This window comes from Colletes latitarsis, chromosome 2 (genome assembly GCF_051014445.1).
Source record: "Colletes latitarsis isolate SP2378_abdomen chromosome 2, iyColLati1, whole genome shotgun sequence".
Taxonomy (NCBI): domain Eukaryota; kingdom Metazoa; phylum Arthropoda; class Insecta; order Hymenoptera; family Colletidae; genus Colletes; species Colletes latitarsis.
The window spans coordinates 15319380-15336707 of NC_135135.1; the positions used below are offsets into that span (position 1 = coordinate 15319380).

The 17328-nt window shown below is 42.4% G+C and overlaps 1 protein-coding gene across 2 annotated transcripts in view; it reads right to left on the minus strand.

Moving 5' to 3' along the window:
* LOC143351785 (uncharacterized) overlaps nucleotides 1–17328 on the minus strand; it is a 304713-nt gene that overhangs the window by 182523 nt on the left and 104862 nt on the right. Inside the window, exons 1-2 of one of the 2 annotated variants that reach the window (XM_076783700.1) lie at nucleotides 4247–4321; nucleotides 2058–2111 (exon numbers count right to left, since the gene is read on the minus strand). In XM_076783700.1, coding sequence (XP_076639815.1) covers nucleotides 2058–2111; nucleotides 4247–4295 — 103 coding nt within the window. In that variant the 5' untranslated portion in view covers nucleotides 4296–4321. Of the gene's footprint in view, nucleotides 1–2057; nucleotides 2112–4246; nucleotides 4322–17328 lie in introns of those variants that run through there. The other variant, XM_076783701.1, reaches the window with a different exon arrangement.

Sequence of the window (17328 nt, forward strand, 5' to 3'; positions counted from 1 at the left end):
GGCCACGACAAACAAATGCCACAAGTGCTGCAATTTTATGTCGTTAACGACGGCCGGGCGTCGAGGTTGAAACGCGCGTGTGTGAACGTACCAATAACCGAGCGCGGCGCACTAAAAATTTTATAGTCGTCGCAGTTCGCCGGGCTCGACGCACGTCGAGGAGAGGGGAGGATCGCGGTGGCGAAATCCTGTTTAACAAAGTAATGACTACAATTATTCTGCTTTACATCTGCCTCGCGAAGCCAGCCACGGTAGACTCGCGAGGAAGACGATGCAATTTACTGCAGATAATCGTCGATCAGGAAGAGTTACAACAGCTGGATCGTCAGCTACCACGCTCACGTCGGGGCCGTGCTTTTTTTCAATGGTTGAGCGACTGTCAGAACACCGCATAAACAAATGTCCGTCGCTCGATGCATCTACCACACTATTCCGGGAGAATACGCGAAGATACCGTTCGTTTCAAATGTTTTAAACGGTTGAGATAGATGTTCGACTTTAAAATCGAGCGTATCTCCTAAGACGAGATACGCTTCTACAACGTGGAACGAATTGTTGAAAAAATCGTGTATCAAATTGTAAGGAGATCCTTGTAAAGTGGTTTTAAGCCTCGTCATCAATGGTCAACAATGGGATTGACATGAAGGTGTTAGAGGTGTAGTTGGAGATCCAGAAATTACCGAGTGGTAAAATTAATTGAAATATTCTGTAGATGAAACAGTAAAATTAAGTATCAACTCCGATGGTGTATCTTACAAAGGGTTATGAGTAGACCATTCGTGGAGTGCTGATCGCTACTGAACACCGATGACCACTAATGACCATTGATAACCAATGTTGACCACTGATGACCGCTGCAAAACACTACAGACACTACTGATCATTGATTGCCCTACTGGCCACTAATGACCATTACTGATCGCTACTGGCCACTACTGACCACTGCACGTAACAAATGGAAGATAATAAATACCATATTCCTTTCCTTATAATTTTTAAACCACTACAGTCTCGAACCTCTACCAAAGTGCATACAACTCATGACCCACCCCTCTATAATATATCTGAAATTCGACTAAACTGGAGTGGAACACCCTTTTCATATAATTATCAAATTGAAGATGACAGTTTTTGTGCAAGAATTTCTAACAGACGACTGATTGAAAACGCGATTGAAATTTAGAGAAGTTGAAACAACGTATACAAGGTTTGGGACATCCCACGAGATGACCAGACCCGTCATCCAGAGGGTCAGTGGCAAAGGATGCTTGCGTGCAGCCAGGATATGTCGTCTTCCTCGTGAGATAACAAAGCATTCCTACCCTCGGTCGGCATGGGGCTCGACCGCATAGGAAAAGTTGCTCGCGTGGTTCGTGTCGTGGCTCGTTCGATTTACATAAACACGTACTCATTGATTGCCAGGCCAGATTGTCGGCCGTTATTACTTCTACGACCGGTTAACTCCTCCGTAGGACCGCGAATAATCGTTAAACCCTAATCGTTTGGCTACGCGTCGACCACGACCCCGGCTCGAGATCGATACACCGTGATTTCAGGGTGTCGGAGCCACTTTATTTGGGATACGTGGCCCCGTTACGCGTAATTAGCCGCTGTAAGGGGAATTTCATTGTCCCAAGACGATCGTTCGATCGGTCGATCGTTCTGCTTAGCACCTCTACGTGCCTCGTTTTGTGGTATCGCATCTCTTCCGTGCTTTATCACGTGGTTTTAATCCGGAGAGATTCGAAACGGTAACGACACGGGGACAGAATTCTATCCGGGCTTGATTGAACGATTGTATCTCGATCATATCAGTATTCTAGTTTAAAAAAAATTAATTAATTAATTTGGCGAACTTTTAAGTGCATTAATCGGTATCAGGGGTTATTATTCGTTATGACTTCATAAAAAGATTCGTTCGAAGAGCGAAAGAAATTGGGAGAATTTTCCCCGCGATGCAATAATTATTGCTTTGATTGCAACGTAAAGAGTGCAGTAAAGCAGATGGAAGAACGCTGAAAATAATAATAGTTTCGGTTTCGATTTGATGCACTCACCAAATTGGCACGCGTAGGGACCACCGCCATCGGGGAATCCGTTCTTCTCCGAACCTGAAACAGTACGAATACATCGTTAGATCGAGAAGTCGATAGCAGGTTAAATGCAGATGGATAAACGGCAGAATCGAACAAATGCAGATGCACGCACCACCCACGACGTAACCCTTTCCGTATACTGTCATTAAAGGGACCGCCCTAGATGTCGGAACCGACGATCCGAACCAAGTCAATGGAAAGATTTTAATCAAATCGATCGAGGATTCGAACCAGACCCGTGGGATCTACGATTCATTGTCTAATAATGAAGAGTGTGTGTCCGACGATACGTGTGCGCGCGTGCAATAGTATTGTTGCGCTGGAATCGGTGAGAAGCACACGAGAACCGTACGAATAAGTAATTAATTCATTTTTCAATGTGGCCAAGTTCATTGCAAACGCCTGATCGACGTATATAAATGCGTCTTTTGTTTAATAAACGTTTTTCAAACTCATTTTTCTTACTATGCCTTTGGAATTATTTTTTTTTAACGTCTATTAAAAGTCCATATCGACAAATGTATTTACAGCTTGTTTCTGCAATTGACATATTTATTATTGAAATTAATTTGTAAAAATATGAACTTACTAAATAGACTAAATTTCATAATAGAAATATTGTTCGGTTACGATATTAGCGATCAAATGACAGGATGTAAGATCGTTTAAAAAAGAGGGATATTTCTCTGAGCGGTGTTGGAAACTAGGGCAGCGCACTTGTAAAACAGAGGACGAAAAGTAGAAGGTACTGTTTGCATTCGGTTCGTATGTTCGACAATGCGGAACGCGCAAGGGAGGGGTAGCAATTCCAATCACTCGGGGATAGAACGCGTATCGATCGATCGATCGGCGAATACCACGTGCTCCGCGGCTGCAACTGTAGGTGGTGGTCGGGAGCACCACCCACGAAGTGGCTACTTAGCATGCAAGACCAGCTAGAAGGTAGCTACCAACCCATCTGACAAGGTTAACTAATACAGCTTCCCTGGTCGCGCGTCCACTCGCGCGCGAGTGCTCTCTTGATTAGAAGTACGTTGATAAATCAACAAAGGGGAGGCTGCCTGTCGACAGCCGAGCAGGAAGCGGAGGAAAGTAACCAGAAGAGAAAAAAGTCGCTCGAGGAACAGACGGGGGAATGAAAATGAAAGAACAACTTTATACCAATCGGAGTTCTAGCGCAACTGGAATGTTCTTTTCAATGAATACGCAGAGATTTTTAAAGAACTAGACATTGATAGAAATTGTCATAGTCTTAGAATATTTACGAAATAAAATTTTAAAAATCCTCTCGATGAAATTTATTTGTAATGGCTGTCGAACGTGCAGGGGTTGCTGACTTTTATTCCGGGTTCTAGTAATTTTGTATATTCTGAAGTACGAAAGTATCATATCGTCTGGTTGTGTTCTCGTACTCAAAATAAAACGAAATGCTCTTTACAAGGAAGGCAGACATCAGAACAGAAAGTGAAAGAAGTCCTGTAACGATCCCTCCGCTGTCTACCATGTACAGCTACCGCGACACGATAATTAAATCAATACAGTCGGCAATGGAAGAGATGTTGCGGAACGGTTTAATTGGTCTCCGAGTACGACTATGCATTATTCCAGACTCCGCGGCAGACCGGGTACGTCGAGCCACGTCAAAACGTTCAAAAGGAGAAAAGTTCGCAGCAGGGCCACTGCTACCGTAGCTTTCCTGAGTTCGAGAACTTTTTTCCCGGCGTCCATACGTTCAAGCGAATTGGAAGCCGCCGGTTCAGCGGACGCCCAGCATGAGGTGGCTTCGCGCGAGAACGACGGCAATGAAATTGCGCGATTACTCGTTTTCTCAGTGTTTCAACGTCAGCGGCCGTTGGATGAACGACGTATTAAGTCGTAAATGCGTGATTTAGGACTCTGGGGGATATACATTTCGAGGACGGTGAAAATACCCGTTTCAGAAACTGCGATTAACAAAGAATCGACCTTTAACTTCGATACGTTGCTCCGAATGGGGAAAGTTGAATATTTATGGGTTACAGAATTAAAGCTGCAACTCTGAAATTTTTGTTAAAATCATAAATCTAATAATTCGGAAGGGCAAATATTAAAGTGTTGTCGAGGATGTACTTTTCAAGATATTCAGATGTTTGAAATTTTGTCGAGCTTACCTCCATACTCTTCAGGCAGGAAATGGAAGCCCCAATCGAGACTGAACATTTCACTGTTTCCTTCGATCGATGATTCCTTAACATTAATTGTTCGTAACTGATCTTGGTACCGTCACAGTGTCACCACAAATTCAAACACAAACTCATGTCACATGCTTCTAGTTGTTCGATATCGTTATAGTCATCGCACTAATATTATAGAACAATCTTAAATAAAGTAACTCTATATTGGCACGTCAATTGGCAACCTTCAATAATTATAAAGATTATAAAGAAATATTTCTACTAGTGTCTATACTGAACACGTAGTTAGGGGGTAGGATTTTTCAACACATACAGGGTGTTCGGCCACCCCTGGGAAAAATTTTAATGGAGGATTCTAGAGGCCAAAATAAGACGAAAATCAAGAATACCAATTTGTTGATGGAGGCTTCGTTAAAAAGTTATTAACGTTTAAAGTTCCGCCCGTACTGAATTTTTTTCTCGAAAGTGAGTAGGATTTCTAGGGTATGTCTAATGATCAAAAATTATTGTAATTGACCCCCGCAACCGAAAATAATTTTTCCAGAACGATTTGAAATTTTTTAATTTTGGCGAAAAATTTCACACCTTCTCGAATTTTTTTCTTGAAAGTGGGTAGGATTTCGGGGGTATGTATAATGACCAAAAATGATTGTAATTGATCCCCGCAACCGAAAATAATTTTTTCAGAATTAATTACAAATTTTTTTTTTCGCCGAAAAATTTAGGCACCCTTTGTCGATTTTTCTTAAAAATTCATTTTCCATTTTTAATCATTTTGTTTGACGCCCTACAGAAAAGTTGTTTAATACTTTTTTGTAGGTACCTATGGGCTCTACTTCAGAAAAAAGTTTCATTGAAATATATTCACTATTATAAGAGTTATGGCTGTTTGAAAATTGGACCATTTTTATGGGGTTATTCTCATTTTACGGAGTCAAGGACCAACTTTCCCAATATTTTTAGAATTTCTACATATTCTACACTAAAATACGCGTAGTTTGCTTTTTTAAACATCAAAATCGTCCAATCCGTTCAGAAGTTATGACGTTTCAAAGATACGCATGAAATTTCAGGGTAACATTTCTGGCTAAAAATGATATTTTTGGTAAGGAATTTTTTTCTCGAAAGTGGTTAGGAATTCGAAGGTATGTCTATTGACCAAAAACGATTGTAATGGACCCCCGTAACTAAAAATAATTTTTTTAGAACGATTTGAAATTTTTTAATTTTGTCGACAAATTTCACTCCTACTCGAATTTTTTTCTCGAAAAGAGGTAGGATTTCGAGGGTATATCTAATGACCAAAAATGATTGCAATTCACCCCTACAATCGAAAATAATTTTTCCAGGACGATTTGAAATTTTCGAATTTAATTGTTAATAACTTTTTAACGAAGCCTGCATCAACAAATTAATACACTTAATTTTCGTCTTATTTTGGCCTCTAGAATCTCCTATTAAAATTTTTCCCACGAATGGCCGAACAGCCTGTATAATCTGAATTTTCATACTCTGTTTAAAAGAGAAGCTAAATCAGAATGATATATAATAGATTTAAATGGCTTTCATTTTGTATAGAATAAAGTAAACAGTAATGTATTTTAACTTTCGCCTAGCTAACTCTGGGACCATTTGGAAATACTTCTACTAGTGTCTATACTGAACACGTAGTTAGAGGGTGGGATTCTTCAACACATATATTCTGAATTTTGATATTCTATTGAGAAGAGGAGCTAAATCATATTGATACATAATAAAATTGAATCCTCGACTAGCTGACTCTCAATTGTATTCCAAATAAAGATTTTCTCTCGACCAAGCTATTTAAGGGTTGCTTCTTGATCCTTTACGATACATTACACAAAATCGTCAAATAGAAATAAAAATATCACTAAAAGCTCCGTCGTATACGTCACCGAATATTAAAGCATCGGAAAATTCGCGACGTTTCGGCAATCAGGAAACGTTTCACGGACAAATCGGAATAATCGTCCGCCATGGAGGAAAGCCAGCCAGGATTCCGGTCGTTCCCGGCTCCGCGGAGACCATAGATTACTGTTTTATAACACTGAGATGAAACTATCTCTATGGTAGGCTAGGCCAGGCTAGGCGCGGCCACGCTGCTGGCCGACAAAAAGACGGAAAGGAACGAAAAACCGGCGCAGATTTCCCTCTGTGCTCCCTTCTGCTTCGGGATCCCGGGTACCATTGGCGGTTTCCTTCGGCTGCGTTCCTTTATCACGATGGTTTTGCCACTTTGCCGCTAGAAAGGAACGCGCACTTACCCGCGGCTCATAAAACACGTCGTAACCGTACTATTTCGCGCGATCCTTCCCGATAGTCTGCTTTGTATACCACCGTTTGCCACGCAGACGAGGCGTGTCGTCGTTTTACCCCCCTCTCGGTTGGTCCGGCTACTGTTTTTCGCGTTCACGCGGGTACGCTGTAATGGGGGCCCGCGTATTCTATCTCCTATTCGATCCATCGGATTAGATGTTTTCAGGAACCGTGCGGTCGAGGGAAACGCTCCGCCGTTTAAATTCGACGCGGTGAACCGCTTCGCCGCCTCCTCCGGCGGGGACGACCTTCGTCGATGAATTTTGCAACCGAGAAGGGAACAAAAACCGCTTCAAATTACGAAAGTTATGCCTCCGTGTGTTCGTTACTATTTTCTGACAGTCAACGAACCGTGCTAAACTCGCGGAAAACAATACGAGCGGATGCAAGGAATCTTTTTATTCCGTATCAAAGGCTCTTGTGGATACGATGGATAGTTAAAATCAATATTTATCCAAGTTTTTATGCCCGTAATTATTATGCGTTGCAGTTCATCCTTGTCGTGGCGCGAGAAAACTCGGTTCAACCGAGATTGCGAATTTAACCCTTAACCGAGACTAAAATGAATTGCCCTAATCGCTCAAAACGTCGCGTGTGATCGATCGTGGCAATCGTACATCACGTTCGGTCTATTATTGGAGACGCGTAACGTGGATAAATTGCGTAAAATAAGTTGAATTTATCGCGGCCGTGCCAATTTATTAGAAAATAAATATCGCGTAAATGCAGTCGTTTGTTTACTCGAGTAGGACTTCGACCAATTATAATTTCTTCGATGTTTTCGTTAAACTTTGTTGAAATATTTTGTAAATAATATTATACACCACGATACAAAATTCCTAGCTCTGAACCAGTCGAAGCGCGTAACGAACGATTCTCACATTTCTCTGTACCACTTGACCATGAAGACGTAAATCGCACGATCGCTGTGCCGATCATTCTTTATCCTTTAAACTATGACTCAGAAACGTGTACAGTTACGAAGGCGTAACGTAACAGTTCTGGACGAGAAAAACCGAGGAATTTCGAAAGAAGTCATGCAAACCAGGCGGCAACACCTTTCGGAAAGAGAGTAAAAAAATATTAGAACGGGGCAACAGTGAATCGTAAAATTCCAGGCTAAATCAATTCGCGTCTTTCGAAGCGTGACTCGAATAGTATAATTCCAGTAATTAAGATCCGAGAAAAAGGAAGTTGATGCTCCGAAGTCGTTTCTGAATTCGCGTTCGCCTCTATGTAATCAGTTTGAACGGTGCTTTTTAAATTTCATACCTTCGCGGATAATTTCTTCCACGAAAATGGATACAGGATTTGAGTTATGGTGATTTTGGTAATTTTGGTAAGAGCCGAGCTTCCCGTGGCAAACTGTTTGGTACGAAAGAGGCAACCGAAGGAGTCGTGAATGAAGATGCGCGTGATGGATGGAGGATGCGTGGTCTTCTCGGTGGACCAAAAGAAACAGAGAAGCGAGAAGGACGAGCACGTGGCGTGGGAGTACGCGGGGATGGAGCGAAGGGAACGAAGGAGCACGCGTTGTGGGCGGACCTCGAGGAGGTGGTGGAAGTTCAGGAGGCGGCGTTGGTAGGGGCCACCTCGATAAAACCAGAACTACGAAGGTGAGGCGATTCGAACTTCCTCCAGAACCGCTCGAGAAAGATTTTCCTCTTTCTCGTTTCACACACCCAACCAAATTTCGCAATCTTTACCTTCTCTGGAACCTCGAAATTACCTTTGAAACTTTCAATTCGGCGTTTGCAAGCAATCTGAACGCTTCGAGACGTTTACTTGGAATTTTAAAATAACAAATTAAAGCCCGTTCTTCTCTAAAAAAAGGATCCTCTAAGGTCGATGACGCGTACTCTTTCGGAGCGAATCACTGAAGGGTGAAATGAATTATTCGCAAGAACCATCGCGCCTCTGCAAACACTAAAACACTGGTTCGCCAGCAAATGCTTCGCGATTCTTTGTGGCGAATCTCTGCAAAATTGTCCTCATTGAAAGACATCGTTTCAAAGGAAACAATTAGAAAAAATCTCGATATCGAAGTCGATAACAACTAAATGCGAATTTTCTTGAAGCCGCCAATTAGCCTGATCGTTAAAAGATCGAATCGCGGTGATTCTCGCGTAATTATCGCCTTCAGAGTCTCGGACGTTTGATTTCTCCATAGGATCGCCTCGGTGATTTCCACTTCTTTTTCAAAGAGAACCTCCTCGACGAGGCGACGTAACAAACCTATCCTCTAATCACTTTCTCCGGCTGCCCTTTGGAGACCGGATCTGCATAGAGCCGCGGTTGATTGCTCGTAATTAGCGACGCGTGGCCCGCGCCCACGTCGGGTCAACGTCGTCGAGGTAGACGAGGAGGACGATCCTTGCTAACGAACCGTAGTCTAAGGTCGTTCACGAGCCACGCGTAAGCCTACGATACCTACGCACCTACGCACCCACACACTCTCGGGCTCTCTTCTCGGGTAATCAACGTGACGATTCACTCTGCGATCAATGTGGCCAATGTTTCACGTCTGGTCGCTCGGTGACGCTGGTTTCCTACGCCGCGGACAAATTTACGATGCTGCCTCTCGCCTGGAACGATCTATTGCATTCTCGGTACTTGCAAAAATTTTTTAACGCGTCAAAGACTTTGGATATTTCTATCGAATCCCTAGATCATTCAATTTTTTAAATTTCTCTTACGTGGGTATTTTCAAAGAATGTGTTACTTCTAAAATGACCTCGATGTGGGGCAAAATGATTCTCTTCGATATCGTAATAATGGAAAATATATACTTGAAATGGGTGTTATTAATGAAGTTGGGTATCTCATAATTTTTAGAAATTTGTAACTGAGGTATTTATGTAAACATTTACACTCTGAACTTTTGTTGCCACGGAAGTTTATCCCGATTTATCGTTTTATCAAGCACAGTGTTTTCCGATATACGAGACGATGACCACAAGAAATCGGAGATACAGCACCGTTGTAAACATGAAATTAAACAGTGGTCGGTGCATTGGTTATCAACGCGTTGGACATATGTAAATAGTTGTAAATGAATAAATATACAGAACACTTGATCCAATCGTATGAAGAAATGTGTTACTGATACTGTAGTATAGTTTGCGAGACAAATATTTTACGACTGCAGGACGCAATAGAAAAATATAAATACCAGCTAATAGACAAAAAATGAAAAATTCATCCCTATTACCAAATTGTTTTAAATTAATTTTAAGTACAAATATTTCAGAAATACACTTTTAGACCATGAGGAGAGAAAATCATTCATTCCCACAGAATTAAATCAATTATTGTCAACGTGAGATTTTTAAGCCGTGGCGTAGCGTTATCTCGCAGAGGAAGAACACGTTTCCTGTTAAGCAGAGGAGTTTTTTTAAAATAGAGAAGCCTAACCCAGACTGCTATCGTACTAGTTATCGAACGAACGGGTTCCAGCGACTCGAGATGAATAATTCTTTTCATACACGACGAAAGTGACTTTGTCTGTAACGTGGACGATGTCCAGCATTTATGATTACCTCTTGCGATTAAAATTGATGAATTCAGACACGATTCCTGTATGTTCTGAGGTTGTTAAAATTAGATAACACGTTTCTTAGCGTCGGGAGGGTTCTGATTTTACTCGAGGAATTCCTGGCGATCGATCGAGAAGTAAGAAAATCGCACGCCTCTTTCGATAGGAAAGATATTCTATTATCGTCCGTCAACGGCGTCCGTTAAACGCATGGACGAACGTCGCTCGTAAATCGGCGTTAGTACCTAGTAACATTACTCCAGATGCCATGCTTTCTCTCCGAACGCGAGTGTCGCGCATTACAGTCAGCATGATGAATGTAATGACAATAAATTATTCCGGATATCGGCAGTAAAGCCGCTTTATCGCGCGACCGTACGTAACCGTGGCTTCCATTAAGAAAGAAATCGGTTTCGCCGGTCGGAATATCGTTCCGCTGGAAGCTTTTATTCAGACAAATTGCTCGTACGTCTTCCGATTCTTTTCTCATGACTTTTCACGCGACCGGATCGTAGAATTTGCTTGGCGGGAAACTGACCTCGAAACAAGATAGAAACAACGAAGCTTCGATTCATTAATTGTGTTATCGTCTTAGAACAGTGGCGGATTCGAGGAGGGAAAGCCCTTATCCTAGACTTCTTGAATTTTATCAAATTAAATAAGTTTGCAATATTTCTGGATATCTTTAAAATTGCGAGAGAACTAAAATTGGCTCGAAAATAAAAAGAAATGTTTTTAAAAAGAATTTTACTAGAGATGTATATTTCTAGCTTCGCGTAGAACTTCCGAGATTTTACACGTGCCTCCAATCAAATTACATAATTTGTTTCGTGTACGGAATTCCGAGCAAACGTCTATGCCAAGAGTTTCCGTCCACGTTTTACTAGTAGACTCGTTAGTAAGACTGACCTATCAAATCTTGGATTACAGATTAGACTGACTGACCTTATTTCAGTCAAACACTCAACAGCGAATTGACAATCTTATCAACAGAGATCTTGGGACGAGATAGAGCAATTTTGCGCAACGCAATGATTCATTGTTCGCTAAGAACAGTGAACACTCCTTCTTCTCTTTTATACGAAGTTCCATATCCGAAATGAATGATCTCTCGTGTTGTATTATTTTTACCTAATAACAAATCCAACTTTTTAAAATAAAATTGAAACTTGTGTATTAGGTCTACGCAATTCTTCCAGTTTTTCTTTTACTTAGTGTAGGTGATGCAAATCAATCTTCAAAATATTTGCCCCCATTACATACGACTGTCATCGTTCTGTTCACAGTTTTCACTGCTATTCTATGAATTTATCGTTAAAACTCGATCATGAAGTTTCAAGATAGACTACAAAACAAAAACACAGAAAAGAGAGGAATTTTTTACAATAATTATACTTGGATGCTTGATAAACGGACTAAAACCTTTGCATACACTTAATAAATGAATATAAAAATTTAGAAAATTCCCAAACGAATAATTCTCGATATCTGGGACGATGAGGGACCCGGGGAAAAATTCGAAAGCACTTGTTAGGGGATATAGTCGGAGCAAACGTGGCGATAGAGCGTACGTACGAAGCGCAGCAAACGCGATCGCATGCCACGAACAACAGGCTCCATCAGCACGGTCGGCACCGTAGCGGCCGTTGTAAAGATCAAATCGATGCGTCGTTACACCGTGTCACGAGGCTGCACTGCACACGGTAGTGCATGCGTCTGCACCAGATGCACTCACTGCGCTTGCACGACACACGGACACGGAGGCACACACACGCGCGTGCAAGCCGCGAGCCGACCCGTCGGACAAATCCGAACCGTGTCAAGGTTTCGCGGAACCCAGGGACACGTTTTTCACACCACCCCCGCAACCCCGAAACCGAGCACCGAGTGCACACGGTGAACGAGCTTTTTTCGCGGATAGGAACGCGGTGACAACGCCGAGTTGACGTCGAGTCTCGGAAGCGTAGTCGAACGCGAACCGGAGCCGAGTTCTAGGTACGACTGGTAGGGGTCTGCACGGGGTCTCGAGAAGAGCTGGAAGGGGATAAAGTCGAAGGTCAGGGCTATGCCGTACGACCCGTGACCCCTGACCCTCTCGATCCCTCCGACCCGGCCGACCCTCCGCTCCCTTCCTTCTGTCTGTTCTTTCTTCTTCTGCGTTCACATCTCTCCCGCCCTGGCATCTTCTCTTACAACGCCGACAGCGTCGTTGCCACTTTTTGCGCTTTTCTCTTGGCGCATTTTCCATATTTTACTACTCCCGAGGCTCCCGACGAACGTCAGCGAACGGTAACGCTTACGGTGAACCCTATATTTAATTCCTGAGTTTCCGCGATGAGGTTCGATTTACTTTCTCTTTTCTCTCTTGCAATTTTAGACTGTAATCTGCAACGTTATCGTTTCCTTGTACAATTTTTTTAACGAAAAGTCTAATTATCAAACTGTACAAAATATGAAACATGACTCGAGACAGAGATCAGGGAACTTCCTCAGTTCTTCGTGACTGATTCTTTTTCCGAATGACCGTGTGCTCCACAGCATTCCTGACTTCTGAAAGAAACGGCGAAACGTGAAAACACTGCGATTCCTGATTGCTTTTCAGCGCAAGTCAACGAGGAACAAAAGTATAAATATCATCGTTTTATTTACTGGATTCTGAGTAGTTCCGAGTAACATTATTTTAAATTTCAAGGAAGGCTCCGATAATCCGCTTTATTATAATTTTAGATTTATAGCAAGTAGTAAATGTTAACTTTCTGTAATTTAAAATAATCTGACGAGCTCGTTGCGTCACCTTCGTGCCAAATATGAACAAACTCGTCTCTCTCCTACTAACACTATCTATAAAGTAATACTTTATTAACTGAAAATACGAGTGACCCCAAGTTCGCGGAATCCGCCGCAATAAATGAACTGCTTGTTAATAGATTCATTAAAAGTTCATAACACATCACCCAGAATGTATACACATACGTCTCGAGTATAATAAACGCGAATGAAGTAGCTATTTTAGGGAATGTAATAGAAGAGAGACATATTTTGAAGAGTAATTCTCGCTGGAGCGTTTCGACAACAAAAGATAATTGTTTATCGAATTACGGTTTACTCGGTGCAGCGATAGAGCAAAAACATGTTCTTATCGAAGATTCTGTTATTGGCAATATCGAGGGAAACTTGTTTTTAAAAATCGATTACTTTAATTTAGTAACAAATATTCCTTAGTTCAATTTATCTATAGTTTGGTTCGATGATAGACTACAACATGCTATTAATCTACACGAAGTATATAAATAACAATTTCTATGCTCACGCGTTATATTTGCCTGGAACGACAAAGGTTAAAAACTGAAACGAAGGCAATTCAAGTGTGCAATGCATGCCGTGCACGTTATACGATAAGGGGTTAAGTATCACTGTTGTTTAGGTCTGCCAAGTATCGTTTACATGCTCGAACATCTACTCACCTACACGAATATACACAAAAGTATAATTAAAATACGTACCTACGTGAAAGACAGGGTACTGTTAAAAATGCAGAGACTAATTTGAAATGTAATAAACCACCATCGGACTGTTAAACGTCGCAAGAAACAACTAATGGGGAAAAGGAGTACAGTAGAACACAGTTCCAAAGAGATCGTATACACACGTGTAAATAGTTTTCTCAGAAAGCGAAGAAACATCTTTGAGCGTTCGTGCAATTTAAAATTGATACGTTTTCTGGGATCGATGGATCGTTTAAGGGGTACTAAACTTGATAGAAATCGCAGATTAGAGGTGCATGGCGCATGGAAAAAGGAAGAAGAACAAAAGAGGTTCGCGCAGAAGATCGCGGTTGAGAAACGCGATATTTTCGCGACGATCAGAACGGGATCAGGGTCGCGTCGCGCTGCGACAACGGGTCTGTGTCCGTTCGTTTAAGAGCGTTTCAATGTCCGGCCGCGTGCGTGAAAATGAGCCACTTAATATGGATGTGTGCGGAAGACCCGCATCGGACCTCTGAACCATGACCCCCGGCATCGGGACCATCAGCCGACCGGCTGGCTCGAGCGCTTTGAAAAATTTCACGTTACGCGGTCAAACGTGGCCAATTATCATCCACGCACGCGCTGCGTTATCGTATACCCGCGTCTCGTGCTCGATCTCGTGGAATTACGCGCGGATGAGTCAATCGATCGCCCCTTATCTCCGTCGCGATCGCTAACAGAAACGATCTATCATCTTCCAGCAGTTACAACGCGATCAACGTTGCTAGATCGAGGAAGCTATTGCTGTCAGATCTCCTTATCCCTCGTGAGTTCTCGCTGCTCGAAATTGAAGAATACGTTTACAGATCACGGTTTAATTGTTTTGAGAATATTTAAAGAATGGATTTCGATGGCAAAGGGCACGTCGTTTTCGAGGCGTTCTTACGTAACGCGGCCAATAAGGCCGTCGCACAGTTTAGGAAGGTTGAAATGCACGAAAGGGGAACGCGCAACGAGAGTCGTAATCAGTTCGCGCGAATAAATCGAGGGCGTGCACGTGCGTTCGCGAGAAACGAAAACATGCACACGTGCACGACCGTTTGACCGCGTTTCGCCCAAGCTTTTGAACAAAGAACGTTGTTTTTTCACATTTTTGTATCGACGTCGACGCAGCTGCAAAAGTTTCTGTGCTTTGTTCGAACCGATCTTTCATTTGTCACTCACAATGTAAAATAGTACTTTGTTTCATTATAGAATTTTAGTAACGATTGAGGAATATATACGAGAAATTCAAGTATTTGTATTTGCGTGTATGTGTGTTGAATTTAATTAGAAGTTGAAATGTCTGACCGCTGCGCAGTAAGGGTAGCGAAGTAGTTCGAGTCAGTTGGTGGTCAGACATATTACAATTCCTAAACCGAAATCATAGAAAAAATTCGAGAGTAAAATAAGTGCATTCTACTGACGATTATTGCATATTAGAAGCAGATTGTATCCATCTATAAATAGTGTTTCATCTCACAAATAATTAAAAGTCTCTATAGACACGCAAACTTGTTTCGACAATTTAATTTTTATTGGAACTTTAATCTAATACTATACTGGGAGCAGCAAATGTTTTGAATAAAAATTTATTTACGTCAAAGTTGTCAAGAGTACCACTCCTCGATGAACCCTCGTAATCATCGAGCAGTATAAATAGCCGTCCCGAAAAATTCGCGTAACGACCACCTACGAGTACCATTATTAATTACACGCGACAAGGAGACGAACGCGACGCGGATTTGCATCCCTGCGCGGCTCGCGGTTAATTAATTCCCGTGTCCCGATAATTAAAACGATACCGCACGATACACTTTCCCGCAGCATGCGACCGAACAACCTCGTCAAACCGAACCGGCGAGGAAAAGGAGAGGAAAGACGCTAATAATATAATCGAGTTACGTTTTGATTAAACATTTTCCTCCTACGGTTTCCAGAAAAACAGCAAGTGTCTTAACGCGTAGAAACCGGTCAAAATAAATGGTCCGGCCCGGCGCGTTCCCATAAATATCGAAACGCGACGATTCCAAAGGGAGGATCGGTTTCGTGGTACTTTCTTCTTAGCACGCACGGAGCTCACGCAGAGTTGACGTTCGTGCGCCCGTTGATTTCGCCGCGCGAGAAACAGGCAGCCGGATCGGGCAATAAAAAAAAAAATAAGAAAAATCTCGAAAGAACGAAGAAGGAAGAAGAGATCGAACGCAAATTGCGAAGAAGGATTTCGATAAACAGGTACGACATCAATATTTATCGCGGTCCTGGTCCCGTGTAACCGCCGTGGGCCGGCGTTTCTCGTTAATCATACGCGGCCTGGCTAGCACGTAAGCGCGCGGTCTCTACGAATTGATGGTTCCTAATTAAGGGCCAGCGGCGCAATTAATGAGACGCGCTCTTTTAATTGCGACGATCAATAAAAGGGATGGGAGGCCCGCGGGCCCCAGTGTCGCCCGATAAATGTTTTCGTGCTACCGTATCTGTGCCCACACCGCCGTCGATCGATTTCAAACACCGTGGCCACGGACTCTCCGACGGCCACCGGAATTTCTCAAATCGACTTCCGTCCGGCCGATCGTTAATTACGACCCAACGCTTTTAATCCATCGACGTGGCCGCGATCGCGGTACTCGATAAGCCATTTCTTTCCGCGAGAATCGCGAAAACGAACGATCGATTCCCGCAGGTTACCACGATCGGCAAACAGGGTTTAGTTTTCGAAATAATCATTTTCGTTCGTTAACTCCGTCAAGATTTAAAACACTTTACTCGCTAAGCAATCACCGTAGCAACGATTCGTAATTCCATTTATCTCGACTCCGAGAAGCGAGCCCGCGTCATCGTCCCTTAATTGCCGTCCGTTGCAACAAACTATCGACAGCGACAATAATAATCATTTGACTCCGCGAATAAGTTCACGGTAAGCGACGCTTGATTGCTCGTAATTAAAATCTGCCTTCGATACCGCGCTTGAAAGAGCTACCGTGGTCGCGGCAAACACGAACGAGCGTTCGTTAAATAAACTCGAATTATACGCGAAACCGCGGTCGCGTAAATCAAACGCGTAGAAGTGTTTGTATATTGCCGCTTGGAACTTCTCAATTTGACTTCCGTTCGCGAACGCACGATAATTGCGGTTCCTTAAGAGGCGAGACGAAGACATCGTCGCGATACCTTTGCCTCGCGTTTTCTTAATTGGACCGCGATAGACTGGCCCCGCAAATATACAAGATTAACCAACGTTCCCCGGGGCATGCCAGGAATTATTCGGAATACCAATTATTCCGTGTCGCCAGATATCGCCGCGCAAACCACTCGCTTCTGAAATAACGAGAAATAAGGTCCGTCGCGATGCGAAATTAATGAGTCTCGAAACTAATGAAGCTCTTCTTTCGTGCGATGGAACGTTTCAATTTTCTTAGACGGCCATTCGTAATTTTTAATAAAAGAAACTACTTGTGCAATAATTTGGACTGTTTCTATCCATAATAAACGAGTTATCATTAAACTGCGAATGTTTATGCTATTTATGGGAAATTTTAATTCTCAAAAAACTACAGAATGTATTTAATATGCAAAAATATGAGGAATATTTAAAGTAGGATAGGTATTATTATATTTAGGGGACAACTCTCTACAAAGCTCCCATTTCATATTGATCCTTCGACGGTCCAAACTTGTAC